Source organism: Rhinoraja longicauda, chromosome 3, assembly GCF_053455715.1.
Source record: "Rhinoraja longicauda isolate Sanriku21f chromosome 3, sRhiLon1.1, whole genome shotgun sequence".
Classification (NCBI taxonomy): domain Eukaryota; kingdom Metazoa; phylum Chordata; class Chondrichthyes; order Rajiformes; family Arhynchobatidae; genus Rhinoraja; species Rhinoraja longicauda.
Genome location: NC_135955.1, coordinates 95,279,142 through 95,301,271, shown reverse-complemented (window position 1 = coordinate 95,301,271; position 22,130 = coordinate 95,279,142). Strand labels below are relative to the sequence as shown.

General features: G+C 47.4%; 1 protein-coding gene across 3 annotated transcripts in view; it reads left to right on the top strand.

Moving 5' to 3' along the window:
• cenpu (centromere protein U) overlaps nt 1-22,130 on the top strand; it is a 62,047-nt gene that overhangs the window by 19,124 nt on the left and 20,793 nt on the right. For all 3 annotated transcript variants that reach the window (XM_078396676.1, XM_078396675.1, XM_078396673.1), the window contains 4 exons: nt 2,415-2,568; nt 5,866-5,977; nt 9,046-9,321; nt 17,877-18,152. In XM_078396676.1, coding sequence (XP_078252802.1) covers nt 2,415-2,568; nt 5,866-5,977; nt 9,046-9,321; nt 17,877-18,152 — 818 coding nt within the window. The remainder of the gene's footprint in view (nt 1-2,414; nt 2,569-5,865; nt 5,978-9,045; nt 9,322-17,876; nt 18,153-22,130) is intronic.

Genomic DNA, 22,130 nt, shown 5'->3' with positions numbered 1-22,130 from the left:
CAACAATTAATTTTTGGGTGTCTATGTCATGTTTCTATGTCCCAGTATCATATATATATATATATATATATATATATATATATATTTGTATGCATATATATGTCTGAAATTTTGAAATTTGGTTGTGGACATTTGCACCTGCAGCCAAAACGGTAAACCATAGCGCCACAATTTTAGCACCACCTTAATCACCACTGTCCTGGCGACTGTTTATAACATGTTTTATTTAAATTGGTCTTATATTTTTAAGTTAGAAATTTTTTAAAGTTTAGATTTTAAAGAGAGAGTTGGGGTGGGGGTGGGGGGTGAGTAGGGCTGGCGAGGAGGGAAGGGTGGTGTGGGGAGGAGGGAAGAGTGGGGGTGGGGGAGAGTGGGGGTGGGGAGGAGGGAAGATTGGGGTGGGGAGAGTGGGGTGCATGCAGTGGGGGTGGAGGGAGGGGAGGGAGGTGGGGGTGAAGGGAGGGGATGGGGAGAATAGGGGAAGGGGGGTGGAGGCAGGGCTGGGGGAATGGGATGGGGAGGGAGGTGGGGGTGAGGGGAGGGGATTGGGGGAAGGGGGTGGAGGCAAGGCTGGGGGAATGGGGGCTGGGGAGGTGGAAGTGGGGTAGGGGAGATGGAGTGGGTCAGTGAGGGGAGGAGGGGAGGATAAGAGGAGTGGAGTGGCGGAGTGAGGGTGCTACACCAATACAAGAGAGGCTTTGGTTCCAGGGCTCGCTCACTGACACCCTCTCCCCTTGCCTCTTCCCCCTCTACGAGGAATGGGCCCAACGGGTCCACTTGGTCTACTATATAAGTAAAGATCTGAGATAATGGATAGTTGCAATAATTAATTAAATTACACTTCAGAAATTACTTTACATCCTATTATAGTAATTGAGTCATACAGCATGGAACCATGCCCTTGGCCCAATTTGCCCATGCTGACTAAGCTTCCCCATCTATACTAGTCCCACCTGCCTGTGTTTGGCCCATATCCCTCTAAACCTTTCCTATCCATGTACCTGTCCAAATGTCTTTCAAATGTTGTTAAAGTCCCTGCCTTAACGACTCCCTCTGGCAGCTCGTTCCATACACCCACAACCCTATGTGTGAAAATGTTGCCCTTCAGGTTCCTATTAAATCTTTCCCCTCTCACCTTAATCCTCTGTCTGGATCTTGAATCCCATACTCTAGGTAAAATACTCCGTGCATCTCCCCTGCCTATTCACCTCATGATATACCTCTATAAGATTAACTCTCATTCTCCTGTATCCAAGGAGTAAAGTCCTAGCCTGCCCAACCTCTCCCTATAGCTCTGGCTCTCAAGTTTTGGCTACATCCTCCTAAATCTCTTTTCATTTTAATAACATCTTTCCTATAGCAGGGTGACCAAAACTGAACATAATAGTCCAAATGTGTCCTCACCATTTGTATATGTTGAATATGTTGATGTTGAATACAACCTTAGTTTTATGAGTATATATGTTCAGTTCTGTTTTCAACTGATCTTCGTCAAGGTTGTTTGTATAACATAATGTCGGCTCTGTGACGTTGTTCATAGTTGAACCAGCTGAAAATTGGTACTCAAATCACAGTTAAATAACCTGCAATTGATTGGAAAATTATTTCTGTTGTTCGCATGGGCAAAATACATTGGCAGGTATAATTGTCAAGACAATGATTTGATTAGGTAAGATCTTGAGAATCATTGAGCTGGAACTTGAATGGTGTATTGCTATCAGTTGGAACTATTAAATGAGATTACAGTATTGAAATAATTTATTTAACTGATGTTATGGAATTGATGGGAATAACTGACCCCAGCAGCAGCCTTTGACTTTCTGGCACCCCATAGTGGAGCACAGTAAAACTGCATGCTTGGAACTGATATGGTTGACAAGCAGATTTTCTGGACTACTAGGTACTTTTCCTTCCCTTTTGTAAGAAGTTACCCTGTAGTACAATAATTTTCCAGTCCACCGGATAAGTTTTAAAAGAAGCATGGGAACCAGTGCATTATCGGGCCATTGGCGATGGAAAGAATGTGGTCCCTGGTGAACAGAAAGGGAGTGCAGGAACGAGGGAGGGTCATTGATGGGAAAGGGATCAGGGTAAACTTCACCTGATCATCCAGATGCCAGAACCATGCGGATGGATATCTGGTCAGATGGCGGACTATAAAAGTTCTGATGGAATTTAGGAAACAGTAACAGGTGCCCACAAAGTAGACACTCTGCTTTAACGACATTGATTAGCTCAGATTAATGGCCTGAAGAGCAGGGCAGAATTGTACCTTGAGATCTACTCACATCTATTTCAGCTGTGCTTCAAATAATTGGTCCTTAAGAACTTGGTTATCATTTTTTTTTTAAATTAACAGAAGATGTTTCCTAATGTTTTCCAATTGCTTATTTGTCTTGACTTTTTGTTTGTAGATAACCCATTGCACAGCACAGCAGTGTTTCCTGGTGATTTGGAACTGAATGACAAAAATGAAAAGGAGGATGAATATCTTGCACGAAGTAATAGACATAAGAAGCCTGTTCAGCAGCCTGCACCTCGGGGTGAAAAAGGAAGGACTAAAAAAGGGTAAAATTAAAGATGGATCTTTACTTCTCTCCACAGGACTGAGAAGACTTAAAATGTTCAACTATAGCACTGTTCCAATTACTCACTATGCATCATAGATAAAAGATTTAAAACTTAAAAATAGACATGATATGTTTCAGTTACTTACTTAGTTTTCTTAGATCAGACTGAGGCATTTAGCTGAGCCTTTTTAATCTCTCCTGAGTTGGTTGATTTTGGCCAAGGCAAAAGTAAGGGCATGGCAAATGGCGTTCAGGCAGGAGGTGAGAGGAACAGTCAACCATTGTTTCTGTTTGTGATTTCTTAACACTTGCTAAAGAGCTTGTACGGATGCTTAACTAGGATATAAATAACACAGATAGGGTACAACCATTTTGAAACCTGCCAATATGTACTGTTCAGATGAGTATATAAGAATGAACGTTACTTGAAATTGGCTCCTTGAAACCTTTTTTTGCTTGGTGTTGCCAGGGTGCCTGCAGATCCTGACTGATCTTTCATTTCTCCCAACTCAGAAGGCTGAGACTCTGGCCACAGATTCCAGAACCAGATAGTTTACAACCTTTAGTGTTTTTTTGGCTTTGCATTTATGGATCTTTAAGCTCAACACATCCTATATCACCCCTACTTTCATCTTTATTATGTTGTGTCTTCTTGCGTACCTCAACAGTATCTGACAGTAAACCACAAATGCACTCTTATTGTGTCCATCTATTTCTGTGTTCTCCTTTCTGGCCTCTTGCCTTTCATTCTTCATCAGCTCTTTGTCCAGTATTCTGCCATGGGTATCCTGTTCTTTGCAAAGATACTTTGCGGCGACTGAAGAAACACAATCTGCCGCAGGCAATGATGGTCCAATTCTATACTGCTATCATTGAGTCCGTCCTCATCTTCTCCATCATGGTCTGGTTTGGCTCAGCCACCAAGCACGACATCCAGAGGCTGCAACGGATTGTTCGCACAGCTGAGAAGGTTGTTGGCTGCAACCTTCCCCCCCATTGACGAACTGTACACTGCAAGGGCCAGGAAGCGAGCGGGCAAGATCATCTCTGACCCCTCTCACCCTGGCCACAAACTCTTCGAAGCACTTCCCTCTGGAAGGCGACACCGGACTGTCAAAGCAGCCACAGCCAGACATCAAAACAGCTTTTTTCCACGAGTGATAGTTCTACTCAATAACCAAAGTCTGTAGTCTCTTTTTTGCTCTGGTTTATTTTCACCCACATGTTTAGACCGTAATGTTGTATCCTTATTGTTTTGATGTGGTTATGCTTTATTGTTAATTGTTAACTGTATGTTTGTGTTGTCATTTGTGAGCGGAGCACCAAGACCAATAAACTTATTCATTAATTCATATAATTGCCTTTTCTTCAAAGTCTTGCTGGCTTGCTCAAAATCCATGTGCTTCACTACATCGATTCACAATTCATGCCTCTTATAAATGAATGTTTTTCCTTTTCTCAACATAACCATACAATCTTTTCACCCTCAATATTATCTCCAGAATTCTGATCCTGATTTGAACCTTTGATCATCTCAGTGATGAAGTCGATCTTGACATAGCAATTAAAAAAAATCTCAATCCTTTTCGTTTCAACCTGCATTTACCATATGTAAACACCCTGTCTTCATGGTGCCTGTCCTTTATATCCCTATTGACAAAACATTTGGAACTTTTGACATTAAAAACTTGCTGGAAATCTGAAATAAAATGTAAAAAATTAATCAAAATACTCAGCAAGTCAGTCAGCGTCAGTGGAGAGAAAAGTTAATGTGACATTTTAGGTCAATAACCATTATTCTGTTACTAGTAAGTTACTAGTAGGGTGGCATGGTGGTACAGCGGTAGAGTTGCTACCTTACAGTGCTTGCAGCGCCGGAGACCCGGGTTCGATCCTGACTACGGGTGCTGTCTGTACGGAGTCTGTACATTCTCCCCATAACCACGTGGGTTTTCTCCGAGATCTTCGGTTTTCTCCCACACTCCAAAAACGTACAGGTTTGTAGGTTAATTGGCTTGGTATAAGTGTAAATTGTCTCTAGTGTGTGTAGGATAGGGTTAGTGTTCGGGGATTACTGGTCGGCGCGGACTCGGTGGGCCGAAGGGCCTGTTTCTGCGCTGTATCTCTAAACTAAGTGTGAGTGAGTAATTTGTATCATTTCTGAGCCCAGAAAACTCCTCGAAGAAATTCCACTCATCTCAACATTTCTATTTGTTTTTATTCTTGAAATTCCTATTGTTAACCTGAAATGTTACCTTGGTTTATTTTCAGCACTTTTTAAAGGTTATTTTGTTCATTTTTGCTTTCTGCTATTTTCTTTTTGGTATTATTGACAGCTTCCAAAATCTAGATGGCAAAATCTGTTTCTGCAACAAATATCAATAGTTGAAAAGGAAAGTGAACAAAGAGGAAAAAAAGCTAATTTATTTGTTCAAGGAAAGTGGGTTCACAGGCTGAGCCAGCATGTAATTGTCCATTCCTAACTGCACTTGAGAAAGTGGTGGTGAGCTGCAGCCTTGAACCACTGTAATCCTTGAGATGTGCGTACACTCACAACGCTGTAATCAATATGAATCAATAAGTTCATGTCATAGGAGCAGAATTAGGTCATTTGGCCCATCATGTGTACACTGCCATTCAATCATGCTGATCTATCTTTCCCTCTCAACCCCGTTCTCCTGCCTTCTCCCCAAAAACTTTGACACCCTTACTAATCAAGAATCTGTCAATTTTAAAAATCTGTCAACTTTAAAAATGCTTAATATCTTGTTCCCCACAACCATCTGTGGCAATGAATTCCACAGATTCACCACACTCTGACTAAAGAAATTCCCCCTCATCTCCTTTCTAAAGATACGTCCTTTTATTCTGAGGCTGTGCCCTCTGGTCCTAGACTCTCCCACCAGTTGAAACATCCTCTCCACATCTACTCTATCCAGGCCTTTCACTATTTGGTAAGTTTCAATGAGGTCTCCCTCCCTTCATCCTTCTAAACTCAAGTGAGTAGAGGCCCAGTGCCATCAAATGCTCATCATACGTTAACCGAATCATTCCTGGGACCATTCATGTAAACTACCCCTGGAACCTCTCCAACACCAGCACATCTCTCCTCTGATTAAGGGCAAAAACTGCGTACCATACTCCAAATGCGATCTGACCAGTGCCCTACATCCCTGTTTTTATATTCTATTCCTCAACGCACCAGTTTGCAAGAAACCCTGCTATCAGATCGACTGTTGTTTTGAAGATTTGATACTCTTCACCGTCTTGATTCAATTTTTGTGTATATCTGTAGTCCTGGAGCCCTTGTTCGCATATCTGAAGGTGTGGAAGAAACGGAAAGAGGGACGGACACAGACGGCAGCAGTGAGGGATCAAGTGAGAGTATTGTGGAACCTGCTAAAAAGGTACTTCCTGCAAAATCATGTGGAATAGTTCTTGACATGATTTGACTATATTACCAACATCTGTTCTCTGGTAGCCATAAGTTTGTTTTTCCATTAAATATAATTCCATGAAAGATTTCTGCATGCTGCCTCATCCAACATCACCACCTCCTCCCCCACTACATCTGTGTTAAAGAATACAAAAAGGTTGTGAAATGAAGGTAACTTTAGTGCAAAGATTACATGGAAGGGGTTGTCTACCAAGAAAGAGTGCAGTGGAGATTCGCCAGAAGGGTGAAGGGCCAGTTCCTGTGCTGCACTCTTCTATGTTCTTAATATTGCCTGGGATATTTTCCTTGTGGAAAAGGAGGCTGAGGGGAGGCGAGATAGAGGCATGCAAAATTAATCTGGGAAGTAGTAAGAAACTTTCCCCAGTGGCAATAGTATCTAAAACCAGAGGGCATAGGTTAAAGGTGATGGCATCTGAGGAAGAATGTTTTTAACAAGTGGATGTTTGCAATCTGGAATGCCCTGCTTGAGGAGGTTGCAGAGGCAGGTACTCTTGCAATACTTAACCATCGGGACAAGGCTCCAGCCCAAGTGCTGGTCTGTTAGTAAAGATAGGTGGGCACTGACACAACGGGCTGAAGAATCTGTTTCTGTTCTATGGCTGACTTTTTGGATAAGACCCAGAATAACTGGCACGGGCACATTGGTTTTGGCCTGCTAATGCCAATCCTGCAAATCATTGACCATGTGGATACCAAGAACTGCAGAATGTGGTCTGCAAAAAAAGATACAATGTGCTGGAGTAACTCAGCGGGTCAGGCAGCATCTCTTTTTAATTAATTTTAATTACAATCGTCAAAAACATTAGCGCCGCAGTGTCGCAGGTTTGCGACGGGCACGGTGATGGACGCCCCACACATCTCTGTCCTCCGTACAGCTGGCCAGCTCCTCTTTTGTCTCTACGTATGCGTCTTCCATCAACGTCTTCGGCATGGTCTTGTCCTGGGTTCCGTCTTCCATGGGTGGGTTCCCACAGCACAACCTTGTTTGCTGGTGTTTCTGGACGGCAGTGGCAATGACCAGCGAGCCTCATCCTTCTCCACCTGATCTTCTTGGCCAGAGGTGGAATCTCCCCGTAGAGCTGGGCGTTGGTGGTGTGGCCCCTCCACCTGACATTTTGAACGTCTGAGCATTCGGGTGTAGACACCATTGAGAGACTTGGACAGTGCTCGAGTGAGAGTCCATGCCTCACACCCGTACAATAATATTGTCTCAACAGTTGCATGCAAGAATCTCAGTTTGAGACCCTTAGACATCCGAGATGTCCAGATTTTCCTCATGTTGTTGAGGGCTTTCCATGCGAACGCTTTCCAGACCTTGATGTCATTCAAGAGCTCGGAAGCTCTGCATCCTCGCTCCCAGGTACTTGAAGTCCTCCGCTTTCTTGAGAGGTGCACCGCCACTGGTCGTAAGAGGCTCATGGTCGCCGCCGTTGAACGCCATGTACCACTTCCAGATGTTGGAGGAGGAGAAACGAGAAGGAGGCGGAAGAAGAGAAGTGAGCATCTGAGGCAAGGGAAAATGCTCATTACGAACGATTCATTGAGGCCAACTCTGAAGCAATGAAGAGTCTACCCAAAGTGAAGCGTGTGAAGAGAAGTCACAACTCTGAGCAGCCGGAAAGCAGTTGCAGCACGGTTGTTGAATGCCAAGAGGCCTACACTTGGAGCAGGAATGGGCTGCTCAAGGAGGACGTGAAGGCAGGCAAATCCCAACTCTTTGAGGTGTACGACAAACTGAAGAAGAAGGAGGTTGCGAGAATGATAGAGGGAGTAGAGGCTGTCAACGATGGTAAGCGGTATAGCGAGGCATGGCGGATTGTGAACGAGATCAGTAGCAGGAGGAAGGCCAAGTCAGGTCAAGTCAATGGGAACTCCCCAGAGGATCGAATCAACACGTGGTTCACCCACTTCAAGAACCTACTTGGATCACTTCCAACTGTCACTGAGGAAGATGAGGAGATTGAGACTGTCCTCATGGATGTACACATTCACGACGGCCCCTTTACCTTGGAGGAGCGGTGAAAAGTGAAGACCTCGCTGAAGCAAGGGAAGAGTCCAGGCCCTGATAACATCCCTCCAGAGGTGTTGAAAAACTGTGAGCTCGACGACATCATGCTCAGGTTCTGCAACACAGTGCTAATGACGAATGACAAGCCAACACAATGGTTACAATACAACATCATCCCCGTCCCCAAATCTGGGAACCTGAACAAGACTGACAACTATCGTGGCATCAGCCTGACATGTGGCTTGGCCAAGGTCTACGACCGCTTGATTCACAACCGGATTAGGGCTGCTATCGACCCGAAGCCACGTTACAATCAGAACGGCTTCAGAGAGAAGAGGAACATGGTCACACAGCATCTCTGGAGAACATTAATAGGTGACATCACCTACCCATATTCTCCAAAGATGCTGCCTGATGTGCTGAGTTACTCAAGCACATTGTGTCTTACACCCATTGGGCCTGGTTAATTCTACCCACTGGAGAGGAGAGTACACAGGAGAAGAAACTAAATATGACATCCAAGATTATAGAAGCATAGAGCAGCAATCTCCCCTGTTGCACTACTTTTCTTAATTCCTTTCTTTGGTGTCTACTTATAAAGATAAGTGGCCATCGCTGAAGAGATAATAATAATAATAATAATGCATTACATTTATATAACGCTTTTCAAACACTCAAAGACGCTTTACAGGGATGACCAAACTGGGATGACCAAACTGTTCTATTAAAAGTATTACAATGTTGACTGGGGTTTCATTGAGCAACACCTGGCTCATCCCAATCTCACACAAAAACAAGTGTGGATAACTACAGTAAAAACAAGTGTGGATAACTACGTGAAAAAAAAATACAATTGTTTGGCTGCTGCAAATTGTTGGGAAAAACAGGAAATGGAACTCTGCAGGAATCGAGGGAAAATATTAATTTATTATTGTTTATGCCTGAAGTCATAAGTTCATGTCTCCATTTTCTTGTGATTGATTAATCTAATTAAAACAAGTGTTTTGCAGTCGGAGCATGAGAGAAAGACGGTGAAAAAAGCATCCAGTTCACGGGCCGGAAAAGCCTCCAAGCTGTCTAAGGACGTTCCATCGCGAACAAGTGCAGGAAAAATCCCCAGTGATGGCAGCCCTGGAATTCAGCAGAGGGCTGATTCTGCTGGTGCGAGAAAGAGGTCTTTGGGTAATACTCGTGCATCTCTTTCAACACTCAAACAACGAAAGGTGCAGCAAGAGGGTTCATCATCAGACTCCAGCAGCGAACCTCTCCTTCCACAACCTTGCACGGTAAAGGACATGTTTTCTCATTCACGTGTGATTCTTCCTGTTTGGCCAGACCAGAGAAAGACAGAGTGAGAACCACGTCAGTGCGCTAAGTGCAAAATGGTTCTTGGACCTCAACCCTGAGATTTCTTCCGTGCTGTCCTTTAACAAAACGCTAAAAATGGTTTGAAAAACATCAGTGCAGCTCTTCTATTCATCGTGGAATTTTGATTCTGCTGTAGGGACATAGGGATTGGCCAGGTAATAGAACCCTCGGATTGGGTTACGGTCACGGGGTGAGGGAGCGCGAGGTATTTAAATGCTTGGCGCCAAACGTTAGTTAGAGATTAGATTAGTGAGTGAAGTTAGTGTTCGTCCAGAAAGAAGTCTGTTGCGTTTGTCGCGGGTTTTATACCAATAAAGTATTTGGATAATACCACTCGTCTGGACTCACTACATTGGTGACCTCGAACGTAGGAAGAAAGCAGCAGCATGTCGCAGGCGGGAGCGAGCGCGGGCGAAATTCATCTACCGCCGTTCTGGGCCCATCAGCCGCACCTGTGGTTTGTGCAGGTAGAATCACAGTTCCATCTTAAAAAGGTGGAGGAAGATCAGGAGAAGTACCACCACCTGGTGAGCTGTCTGCAGGCGGAGGTGGCTGCGCGGGTCAGCCGATACCTGACCAGTCCACCCCAAACGGACCAGTACGTGGGGCTCAAGAAGCTCCTGCTGCGGACCTTCGGCTGGGCCCAGAGCCAGCGGGCTCTGAAGCTCCTCCATTTGCCAGACCTGGGGCAGCGGCTGCCGTCGGAGTTGAAGTCCGAGATGCTGGCTTTGGCGGGCGACCATCAGCCATGCATGATATTCGAAGCGGCCTTTCAGGAGAAGCTACCTATGGACGTCAGGTTGGTGTTGGCGGACGTCTCTTTTGAAGATCCGGTAGCGTTTGCCAAGAAGGCCGACACGCTCGTTAGGGAGCGCAACACCCGAGACGGCTCCGTTAACCGGGTCTCGAGGCCCAGCGGCAGTCGGGGGTGCGCCAGGGAGAGCGACGCATCGGCCGCTATTTCGCAGTCGGCCCGCCAAGAGAGGGCGGCGGCGCCTGTTCATTGGCAGCGGGCTCGACCAACAGAGCCGGAGAGGCGTGGCTGGTGCTCTTTCCATCGGCGGTGGGGCGGCGAGGCCCGAAGCTGTAGATCCCCGTGTTCGTTTCCGGGAAACGCCTGGGCCGATCGACTGTAGAGGCAGTCTCGGTTGGCCGTAACTACCGCCTCTACACCACAGATCAGAGAACCGGGATCGTCTTCCTAGTGGACACGGGAGCGGTCGTAAGTATTGTGCCCCCCTATGACTGTGAAGTTCGAGTGGGGGAAAAAGGCCCGCCCCTAATTGCAGTGAATGGTAGCACCATCCGTACATACGGTAAAAGGACTATGTCCCTGTCCTTCGAGTCCAGGACTTACCGTTGGGAATTCATCGTTGCGGATGTGGGCCAGGCCATATTGGGTGCAGATTTCCTATGGGCGTTTTCCTTGGTCGCAGACGTCCGAGGGAGGGACCTACAACCCTCGGCTGATGTACGGCCTCGGGGTACTGGGCCAGAGGCTTCTACAAGTGCCGCCTCACCCAGCCTAGTTATCCAGTCCATTACCACGGCTCCCGGTCAGTTCGATGCGGTCCTGGCCGACTTCCCGCAGCTCCTCGTCCAGCGTTTTGATTCACCTTCGGAGAAGCACGGGGTCGTCCATTTCATCCCAACCGAAGGGCCGCCGGTTTTTGCCCGGGCACGGCGCCTCCCACCTGACAAGCTGGCCAGGGCGCGAGAGGAGTTCCTAAACTTGGAGAGGTTGGGAATTATTCGGCCTTCGAGTAGTCCGTGGGCCTCCCCCTTGCACATGGTTTCCAAAGCGTCTGGGGGGTGGAGACCATGTGGTGACTTCCGTCGACTCAACGCGGCAACACGGCCGGACCGCTATCCGATTCCACACATCCAGGACTTTTCAGCTAGCCTGGAGGGGGCGACAATATTTTCAAAAATTGATTTGGTGCGGGGATACCATCAGATCCCGGTCCACCCGCCGGACATTCCAAAAACAGCGACCATTACTCCGTTCGGACTGTTTGAGTGGTTGCGGATGCCTTTCGGCCTTAAAAATGCAGCTCAGGCATTCCAGCGTCTGATGGACCGGGTGGGTCGAGGGTTGTCGTTTGTCTTTATTTATCTTGACGATATTTTGATTGCCAGCCGTTCGGTCCAGGAGCACTTGGTCCACCTCCGCACGGTGTTCCAGAGGCTGCAAGACCATGGCCTGATTCTCCATCCGGACAAATGCCAATTCGGCCTGTCCACGGTGGATTTTTTGGGTCACCGGGTTACTCCGGCCGGTGCCACTCCTTTACCAGCTAAGGTGGACGCGGTCCGCTCTTTCCCCCGCCCGACTACCATCAAGGGCTTGCAGGAATTCGTGGGCATGGTCAATTTCTATCATCGGTTCGTGCCTGCAGCAGCTCGGGTTATGCGCCCCCTTTTTCAATGTCTCGCGGGTAACCCCGCGGAGTTGGTATGGTCCGTAGCTGCGGAGACGGCTTTTGTTGCGGTTAAACAGGCCCTCGCCAACGCCACCATGCTGGTGCACCCGCACTCCTCCGCCCCCACAGCTCTGACGGTGGATGCCTCAGACGTGGCGGTGGGTGGAGTTTTGGAGCAGCAGGTCGACGGTAATTGGCAGCCTCTGGCGTTTTTCAGCAGGCAGCTCTCTCGAGCGGAGCTCAAGTACAGTGCGTTCGATAGGGAGCTCCTGGCCCTTTATTTAGCAGTCCGCCACTTCCGTTATTTTTTAGAAGGCCGTTCTTTCGTGGCCTACACGGATCACAAACCTTTGACATTCGCTTTTGCTAAGGTTTCTGATCCGTGGTCGGCTCGCCAGCAGCGGCACCTAACCCTCATTTCGGAGTTTACGACCGATGTCCGTCATATTGCGGGTAGGCTGAATGCCGTTGCTGATGCCCTGTCCCGGCCGGCCATTCCCTCCGTAGCCGTGGTTGGTAAACAAGTGGATTTCCAGGAGCTAGCGGAGGCTCAGCGCCTGGAAGGGACTGCCGCGGTGTACGCCTCCACAACCTCGGGACTGCGTTTAGAGCAGGTGGCGTGTGGCCCCACAGGTACCAAGTTGTGGTGCGACGTTACTCTCCCACGCCCTCGCCCGGTGGTGCCTGCCGCTCTGCGGCGTAAGGTTTTTGAGGCCATTCATGGCCTGGCACATCCGTCCATCAGGGCGACTTCAGCCATGGTGGCTGACCGGTTTGTCTGGCATGGCCTGCGAAAGCAGGTGGCAGCCTGGGCACGCGCCTGTATTCCGTGCCAGACCTCCAAAGTCCATCGTCATGTCCAGCCCCCATACCAGAGATTCGAGGTTCCCCCCGCCCGTTTTTTCCACATCCATGTGGATTTGGTGGGTCCATTGCCCTATTCTAGGGGTTACACTCATCTACTGACGGTGGTTGATCAGTTCACTCGTTGGCCGGAGGCGCTCCCGTTGTCGGACACCTCGGCGGCCTCCTGTGCACGTGCCCTGGCGTTGCATTGGGTGGCTCGTTTCGGGGTCCCGGCTATTATCACTACAGATCGGGGAGCCCAGTTCACCTCATCCCTCTGGGCCGCGCTGGCGCAGCTGTATGGTGCTCGATTACAGCAGACCACCGCCTATCATCCCCAAGCCAACGGGATGGTTGAGCGTTTCCATCGACAGCTGAAGGCGTCCCTCTGTGCTCGCCTGACTGGCTACGATTGGGCTGACCAGCTGCCTTGGGTCCTCCTCGGCATTCGTACGGCCCCGCGGGCTGAGCTGGGCACATCTTCGGCCGAGCTCGTCTACGGTTCGCCCCTGCGGGTGCCGGGCGACATTCTCCCTTCCACTCCCGCCTTGCCGCCATCCGTCACGTCAGTCTTGGGCTCCCTCCGGGAACGGGTGGGTTCTCTGGCTCCAGTCCCGACCTCCAGTCACGGAAGCACAGCAGTTCACGTTCCTTCGGAATTGCGGAGCTGTGATTTCGTGTTTCTTCGGAAAGATTGCCACCGCCCCCCTCTCCAGCCGGTTTACCAGGGCCCGTTCCAGGTGCTCAAAAGGGGGACTGTAACCTTCACCTTGCAGGTAGGAAATCGTCAGGAGCTTGTTTCAGTGTCCCGTCTCAAGCCGGCCCATTTGGACCAGGACCTCCCCGTGTTGGTGGCTCAGCCGCCGCGCCGGGGCCGGCCTGTGGCGGCTCGACTGGTCCCGTCAGCGGCGCCCAGTTTACCACCTCTTGGGCCTCCGCCGCCTATGGTTGGTCCCGGGCTGCCGTCGTTCATCAAGTGCCCCCCGTCACCTACACTCTCCGCTCCAGTGGACCCCCCATCGCCTCCAGCGGCGGCGTCCACCCCGCCTCCTGTCACGCTGGGGGTATCGGTTTCCCCCCTCCGTACACGTTCTGGGCGGGAGGTTCGGCCGCCCGTGAGGTATGGTTTCGAGGGTTCTGGGGGGGGTCATGTAGGGACATAGGGATTGGCCAGGTAATAGAACCCTCGGATTGGGTTACGGTCACGGGGTGAGGGAGCGCGAGGTATTTAAATGCTTGGCGCCAAACGTTAGTTAGAGATTAGATTAGTGAGTGAAGTTAGTGTTCGTCCAGAAAGAAGTCTGTTGCGTTTGTCACGGGTTTTATACCAATAAAGTATTTGGATAATACCACTCGTCTGGACTCACTACACTGCTACCATTTGGATTTTTTTCCATTTTGCATTCTTTCTTCATATTTTCCTTGACTGACACAAGGTGTAATGGTTCAGAATTAAAACAGGAAATTCTGGAAACACTCAACAGGCCATCTGTGGAATGAGAAGCAGAGTTAAAGTTTCAAGTCAATAGACAATAGGTGCAAGAGGAGGCCATTCGGCCCTTCGAGCTAGCACCGCCATTCAATGTGATCATGGCTGATCATTCTCAATCAGTATTTAGTGGTTTAGAGCACATGGTATTGGAGGTAGGGTACTGACATGGATAGAAAGTTGGTTGACAGACAGAAAGCAAAGAGTGGGGATAAATGGGTCCCTTTCAGAATGGCAGGCAGTGACTAGTGGGGTACCGCAAGGCTCGGTGTTGGGACCGCAGCTATTTACAATATACATCGATGACTTGGATGAAGGGATTAAAAGTACCATTAGCAAATTTGCAGATGATACAAAGCTAGGTGGCAGTGTGAACTGTGAGGAAGATGCTATGAGGTTGCAGGGTGACTTGGACAGGTTGCGTGAGTGGGCGGATGCATGGCAGATGCAGTTTAATGTAGATAAGTGTGAGGTTATCCACTTTGGTGGTAAGAATAGGAAGGCAGATTATTATCTGAATGGTGTCAAGTTAGGAAAAGGGGACGTACAACGTGATCTGGGTGTCTTAGTGCATCAGTCACTGAAAGGAAGCATGCAGGTACAGCAGGCAGTGAAGAAAGCCAATGGAATGTTGGCCTTCATAACAAGAGGAGTTGAGTATAGGAGCAGAGGTCCTTCAGCAGTTGTACAGGGCCCTAGTGAGACCGCACCTGGAGTACTGTGTGCAGTTTTGGTCTCCAAATTTGAGGAAGGATATTCTTGCTATTGAGGGTGTGCAACGTAGGTTTACTAGGTTAATTCCAGGAATGGCGGGACTGTCATATGTTGAAAGACTGGAGCGACTAGGCTTGCACACACTGGAATTTAGAAGGATGAGAGGGGATCATATCGAAACGTATAAGATTATTAAGGGGTTGGACACGTTAGAGGCAGGAAACATGTTCCCAATGTTGGGGGAGTCCAGAACCAGGGGCCACAGTTTAAGAATAAGGGGTAGGCCATTTAGAACAGAGACGTACGGGTATGTAGGTTAATTTGACTGGGTAAATGTTTTTTTTTAAATTGTCCCTAGTGTGTGTAGGATAGTGTTAATGTGCGGGGATCGCTGGGCGGCGCGGACTTGGTGGGCCGAAAAGGCCTGTTTCCACGCTGTATATATATGATATGATGATATGATATGAGGAAAAACTTTTTTAGTCAGAGAGTTGTGAATCTGTGGAATTCTCTGCCTCAGAGGGCAGTGGAGGCCAATTCTCTGAATACATTCAAGAGAGAGCTAGATAGAGCTCTTAAGGATAGCGGAGTCAGGGGGTATGGGGAGAAAGCAGGAACGGGGTACTGAATGAGAATGATCAGCCATGATCACATTGAATGGCGGTGCTGGCTCGAAGGGCCGAATGGCCTACTCCTGCACCTATTGTCTTTTGTCTAAAAGGTTTTTCCTCATCTCAGTCCTAAATGGCCTACCCCTTTTTCTTAAACTGTGGCCCCTTGTTCTGGACTCCCCAACATTGGGAACATGTTTCCTGCCTCTAACGTGTCCAACCCCTTAATAATCTTATACGTTTCGATAAGATCTCCTCTCATCCTTCTAAATTCCAGTGTATACAAGCCTAGTCGCTCCAGTCTTTCAACATATGATAGTCCCGCCATTCCGGGAATTAACCTAGTAAACCTACGTTGCACGCCTTCAATAGCAAGATTTCGTTGAAATGTTTTGAGCCTGAAATACGAACCCTGTTTCTCTTTGCACAGTGCAGTGTTTTCTGTTTTTATTTCAGATTTGCAGTATAGAAACATAGAAAAATAAGTGCAGGAGGAGGCCATTTGGCCCTTCGAGCCAGCACCGCCATTCATTGTGATCATGGCTGATCATCCACAATCAATAACCCGTGCCTGCCTTCTCCCCATATCCCTTTACCCCCTCAATGATTCTTCAGAGGGCAAGTGTCATGGACGCTGAAGCGTACAGCACTTTTGAGACCGTGAGCTCGGATCACCGAGTGGTAACGATGCGAGTGATGTTTAGCCTGAGGCAGCCTAAATCTACAGGCCCCAAGGAAAACGTGGACTGGAAGTTTTCCTCTCAACCAGATCTACAGACCCAATACACAGTAGAGGTGGTGAACCGCTTCCAGATGTTGGAGGAGGAGAAACGAAAGGAAGAGGAGAAGTGAGCATCTGAGGCGAGGGAAAATGCTACGGCTCATTACGAACGATTCATTGAGGCCAACTCTGAAGCAATGAAGAGTCTACCCAAAGTGAAGCGTGTGAAGAGAAGTCACAACTCTGAGCAGCCGGAAGTAGTTGCAGCACGGAAAGTAGTTGTTGAATGCCAAGAGGCCTACACTTGGAGCAGGAATGAGCAGCTCAAGGAGGACCTGAAGGCAGGCAAATCCCAACTCTTTGAGGTGTACGACAAACTGAAGAAGAAGGAGGTTGCGAGAATGATAGAGGGAGTAGAGGCTGTCAACGATGGTAAGCGGTATAGCGAGGCATGGCGGATTGTGAACGAGATCAGTAGCAGGAGGAAGGCCAAGTCAGGTCAAGTCAATGGGAACTCCCCAGAGGATCGAATCAACACGTGGTTCACCCACTTCAAGAACCTACTTGGATCACTTCCAACTGTCACTGAGGAAGATGAGGAGATTGAGACTGTCCTCATGGATGTACACATTCACGACGGCCCCTTTACCTTGGAGGAGCGGTGAAAAGTGAAGACCTCGCTGAAGCAAGGGAAGAGTCCAGGCCCTGATAACATCCCTCCAGAGGTGTTGAAAAACTGTGAGCTCGACGACATCATGCTCAGGTTCTGCAACACAGTGCTAATGACGAATGACAAGCCAACACAATGGTTACAATACAACATCATCCCCGTCCCCAAATCTGGGAACCTGAACAAGACTGACAACTATCGTGGCATCAGCCTGACATGTGGCTTGGCCAAGGTCTACGACCGCTTGATTCACAACCGGATTAGGGCTGCTATCGACCCGAAGCCACTTTACAATCAGAACGGCTTCAGAGAGAAGAGGAACATGGTCACACAGCATCTCTGGAGAACATTAATAGGTGACATCACCTACCCATATTCTCCAGAGATGCTGCCTGATGTGCTGAGTTACTCAAGCACATTGTGTCTTACACCCATTGGGCCTGGTTAATTCTACCCACTGGAGAGGAGAGTACACAGGAGAAGAAACTAAATATGACATCCAAGATTATAGAAGCATAGAGCAGCAATCTCCCCTGTTGCACTACTTTTCTTAATTCCTTTCTTTGGTGTCTACTTATAAAGATAAGTGGCCATCGCTGAAGAGATAATAATAATAATAATAATGCATTACATTTATATAGCGCTTTTCAAACACTCAAAGACGCTTTACAGGGATGACCAAACTGGGATGACCAAACTGTTCTATTAAAAGTATTAATAGTACAATGTTGACTGGGGTTTCATTGAGCAACACCTAGCTCATCCCAATCTGTCACACAAAAACAAGTGTGGATAACTACAGTAAAAACAAGTGTGGATAACTACGTGAAAAAAAAATACAATTGTTTGGCTGCTGCAAATTGTTGGGAAAAACAGGAAATGGAACTCTGCAGGAATCGAGGGAAAATATTAATTTATTATTGTTTATGCCTGAAGTCATAAGTTCATGTCTCCATTTTCTTGTGATTGATTAATCTAATTAAAACAAGTGTTTTGCAGTCAGAGCATGAGAGAAAGACGGCGAAAAAAGCATCCAGTTCACGGGCCGGAAAAGCCTCCAAGCTGTCTAAGGACGTTCCATCGCGAACAAGTGCAGGAAAAATCCCCAGTGATGGCAGCCCTGGAATTCAGCAGAGGGCTGATTCTGCTGGTGCGAGAAAGAGGTCTTTGGGTAATACTCGTGCATCTCTTTCAACACTCAAACAACGAAAGGTGCAGCAAGAGGGTTCATCATCAGACTCCAGCAGCGAACCTCTCCTTCCACAACCTTGCACGGTAAAGGACATGTTTTCTCATTCACGTGTGATTCTTCCTGTTTGGCCAGACCAGAGAAAGACAGAGTGAGAACCACGTCAGTGCGCTAAGTGCAAAATGGTTCTTGGACCTCAACCCTGAGATTTCTTCCGTGCTGTCCTTTAACAAAACGCTAAAAATGGTTTGAAAAACATCAGTGCAGCTCTTCTATTCATCGTGGAATTTTGATTCTGCTACCATTTGGATTTTTTTCCATTTTGCATTCTTTCTTCATATTTTCCTTGACTGACACAAGGTGTAATGGTTCAGAATTAAAACAGGAAATTCTGGAAACACTCAACAGGCCATCTGTGGAATGAGAAGCAGAGTTAAAGTTTCAAGTCAATAGACAATAGGTGCAGGAGGAGGCCATTCGGCCCTTCGAGCTAGCACCGCCATTCAATGTGATCATGGCTGATCATTCTCAATCAGTATTTAGTGGTTTAGAGCACATGGTATTGGAGGTAGGGTACTGACATGGATAGAAAGTTGGTTGACAGACAGAAAGCAAAGAGTGGGGATAAATGGGTCCCTTTCAGAATGGCAGGCAGTGACTAGTGGGGTACCGCAAGGCTCGGTGTTGGGACCGCAGCTATTTACAATATACATCGATGACTTGGATGAAGGGATTAAAAGTACCATTAGCAAATTTGCAGATGATACAAAGCTAGGTGGCAGTGTGAACTGTGAGGAAGATGCTATGAGGTTGCAGGGTGACTTGGACAGGTTGCGTGAGTGGGCGGATGCATGGCAGATGCAGTTTAATGTAGATAAGTGTGAGGTTATCCACTTTGGTGGTAAGAATAGGAAGGCAGATTATTATCTGAATGGTGTCAAGTTAGGAAAAGGGGGCGTACAACGTGATCTGGGTGTCTTAGTGCATCAGTCACTGAAAGGAAGCATGCAGGTACAGCAGGCAGTGAAGAAAGCCAATGGAATGTTGGCCTTCATAACAAGAGGAGTTGAGTATAGGAGCAAAGAGGTCCTTCAGCAGTTGTACAGGGCCCTAGTGAGACCGCACCTGGAGTACTGTGCAGTTTTGGTCTCCAAATTTGAGGAAGGATATTCTTGCTATTGAGGGTGTGCAACGTAGGTTTACTAGGTTAATTCCAGGAATGGCGGGACTGTCATATGTTGAAAGACTGGAGCGACTAGGTTTGTATACACTGGAATTTAGAAGGATGAGAGGGGATCTTATCGAAACGTATAAGATTATTAAGGGGTTGGACACGTTAGAGGCAGGAAACATGTTCCCAATGTTGGGGGAGTCCAGAACCAGGGGCCACAGTTTAAGAATAAGGGGTAGGCCATTTAGAACAGAGACGTATGGGTATGTAGGTTAATTTGACTGGGTAAATGTTTTTTTTTAAATTGTCCCTAGTGTGTGCAGGATAGTGTTAATGTGCGGGGATCGCTGGGCGGCGCGGACTTGGTGGGCCGAAAAGGCCTGTTTCCGCGCTGTATATATATGATATGATGATATGATATGAGGAAAAACTTTTTTAGTCAGAGTTGTGAATCTGTGGAATTCTCTGCCTCAGAGGGCAGTGGAGGCCAATTCTCTGAATACATTCAAGAGAGAGCTAGATAGAGCTCTTAAGGATAGCGGAGTCAGGGGGTATGGGGAGAAAGCAGGAACGGGGTACTGAATGAGAATGATCAGCCATGATCACATTGAATGGCGGTGCTGGCTCGAAGGGCTGAATGGCCTACTCCTGCACCTATTGTCTTTTGTCTAAAAAGTTTTTCCTCATCTCAGTTCTAAATGGCCTACCCCTTATTCTTAAACTGTGGCCCCTTGTTCTGGACTCCCCAACATTGGGAACATGTTTCCTGCCTCTAACGTGTCCAACCCCTTAATAATCTTATACGTTTCGATAAGATCTCCTCATCCTTCTAAATTCCAGTGTATACAAGCCTAGTCGCTCCAGTCTTTCAACATATGATAGTCCCGCCATTCCGGGAATTAACCTAGTAAACCTACGTTGCACGCCTTCAATAGCAAGATTTCGTTGAAATGTTTTGAGCCTGAAATACGAACCCTGTTTCTCTTTGCACAGTGCAGTGTTTTCTGTTTTTATTTCAGATTTGCAGTATAGAAACATAGAAAAATAAGTGCAGGAGGAGGCCATTTGGCCCTTCGAGCCAGCACCGCCATTCATTGTGATCATGGCTGATCATCCACAATCAGTAACCCGTGCCTGCCTTCTCCCCATATCCCTTTACCCCCTCAATGATTCTTCAGAGGGCAAGTGTCATGGACGCTGAAGCGTACAGCACTTTTGAGACCGTGAGCTCGGATCACCGAGTGGTAACGATGCGAGTGATGTTTAGCCTGAGGCAGCCTAAATCTACAGGCCCCAAGGAAAACGTGGACTGGAAGTTTTCCTCTCAACCAGATCTACAGACCCAATACACAGTAGAGGTGGTGAACCGCTTCCAGATGTTGGAGGAGGAGAAACGAAAGGAAGAGGAGAAGTGAGCATCTGAGGCGAGGGAAAATGCTACGGCTCATTACGAACGATTCATTGAGGCCAACTCTGAAGCAATGAAGAGTCTACCCAAAGTGAAGCGTGTGAAGAGAAGTCACAACTCTGAGCAGCCGGAAGTAGTTGCAGCACGGAAAGTAGTTGTTGAATGCCAAGAGGCCTACACTTGGAGCAGGAATGAGCAGCTCAAGGAGGACCTGAAGGCAGGCAAATCCCAACTCTTTGAGGTGTACGACAAACTGAAGAAGAAGGAGGTTGCGAGAATGATAGAGGGAGTAGAGGCTGTCAACGATGGTAAGCGGTATAGCGAGGCATGGCGGATTGTGAACGAGATCAGTAGCAGGAGGAAGGCCAAGTCAGGTCAAGTCAATGGGAACTCCCCAGAGGATCGAATCAACACGTGGTTCACCCACTTCAAGAACCTACTTGGATCACTTCCAACTGTCACTGAGGAAGATGAGGAGATTGAGACTGTCCTCATGGATGTACACATTCACGACGGCCCCTTTACCTTGGAGGAGCGGTGAAAAGTGAAGACTTCGCTGAAGCAAGGGAAGAGTCCAGGCCCTGATAACATCCCTCCAGAGGTGTTGAAAAACTGTGAGCTCGACGACATCATGCTCAGGTTCTGCAACACAGTGCTAATGACGAATGACAAGCCAACACAATGGTTACAATACAACATCATCCCCGTCCCCAAATCTGGGAACCTGAACAAGACTGACAACTATCGTGGCATCAGCCTGACATGTGGCTTGGCCAAGGTCTACGACCGCTTGATTCACAACCGGATTAGGGCTGCTATCGACCCGAAGCCACTTTACAATCAGAACGGCTTCAGAGAGAAGAGGAACATGGTCACACAGCATCTCTGGAGAACATTAATAGGTGACATCACCTACCCATATTCTCCAGAGATGCTGCCTGATGTGCTGAGTTACTCAAGCACATTGTGTCTTACACCCATTGGGCCTGGTTAATTCTACCCACTGGAGAGGAGAGTACACAGGAGAAGAAACTAAATATGACATCCAAGATTATAGAAGCATAGAGCAGCAATCTCCCCTGTTGCACTACTTTTCTTAATTCCTTTCTTTGGTGTCTACTTATAAAGATAAGTGGCCATCGCTGAAGAGATAATAATAATAATAATAATGCATTACATTTATATAGCGCTTTTCAAACACTCAAAGACGCTTTACAGGGATGACCAAACTGGGATGACCAAACTGTTCTATTAAAAGTATTAATAGTACAATGTTGACTGGGGTTTCATTGAGCAACACCTAGCTCATCCCAATCTGTCACACAAAAACAAGTGTGGATAACTACAGTAAAAACAAGTGTGGATAACTACGTGAAAAAAAAATACAATTGTTTGGCTGCTGCAAATTGTTGGGAAAAACAGGAAATGGAACTCTGCAGGAATCGAGGGAAAATATTAATTTATTATTGTTTATGCCTGAAGTCA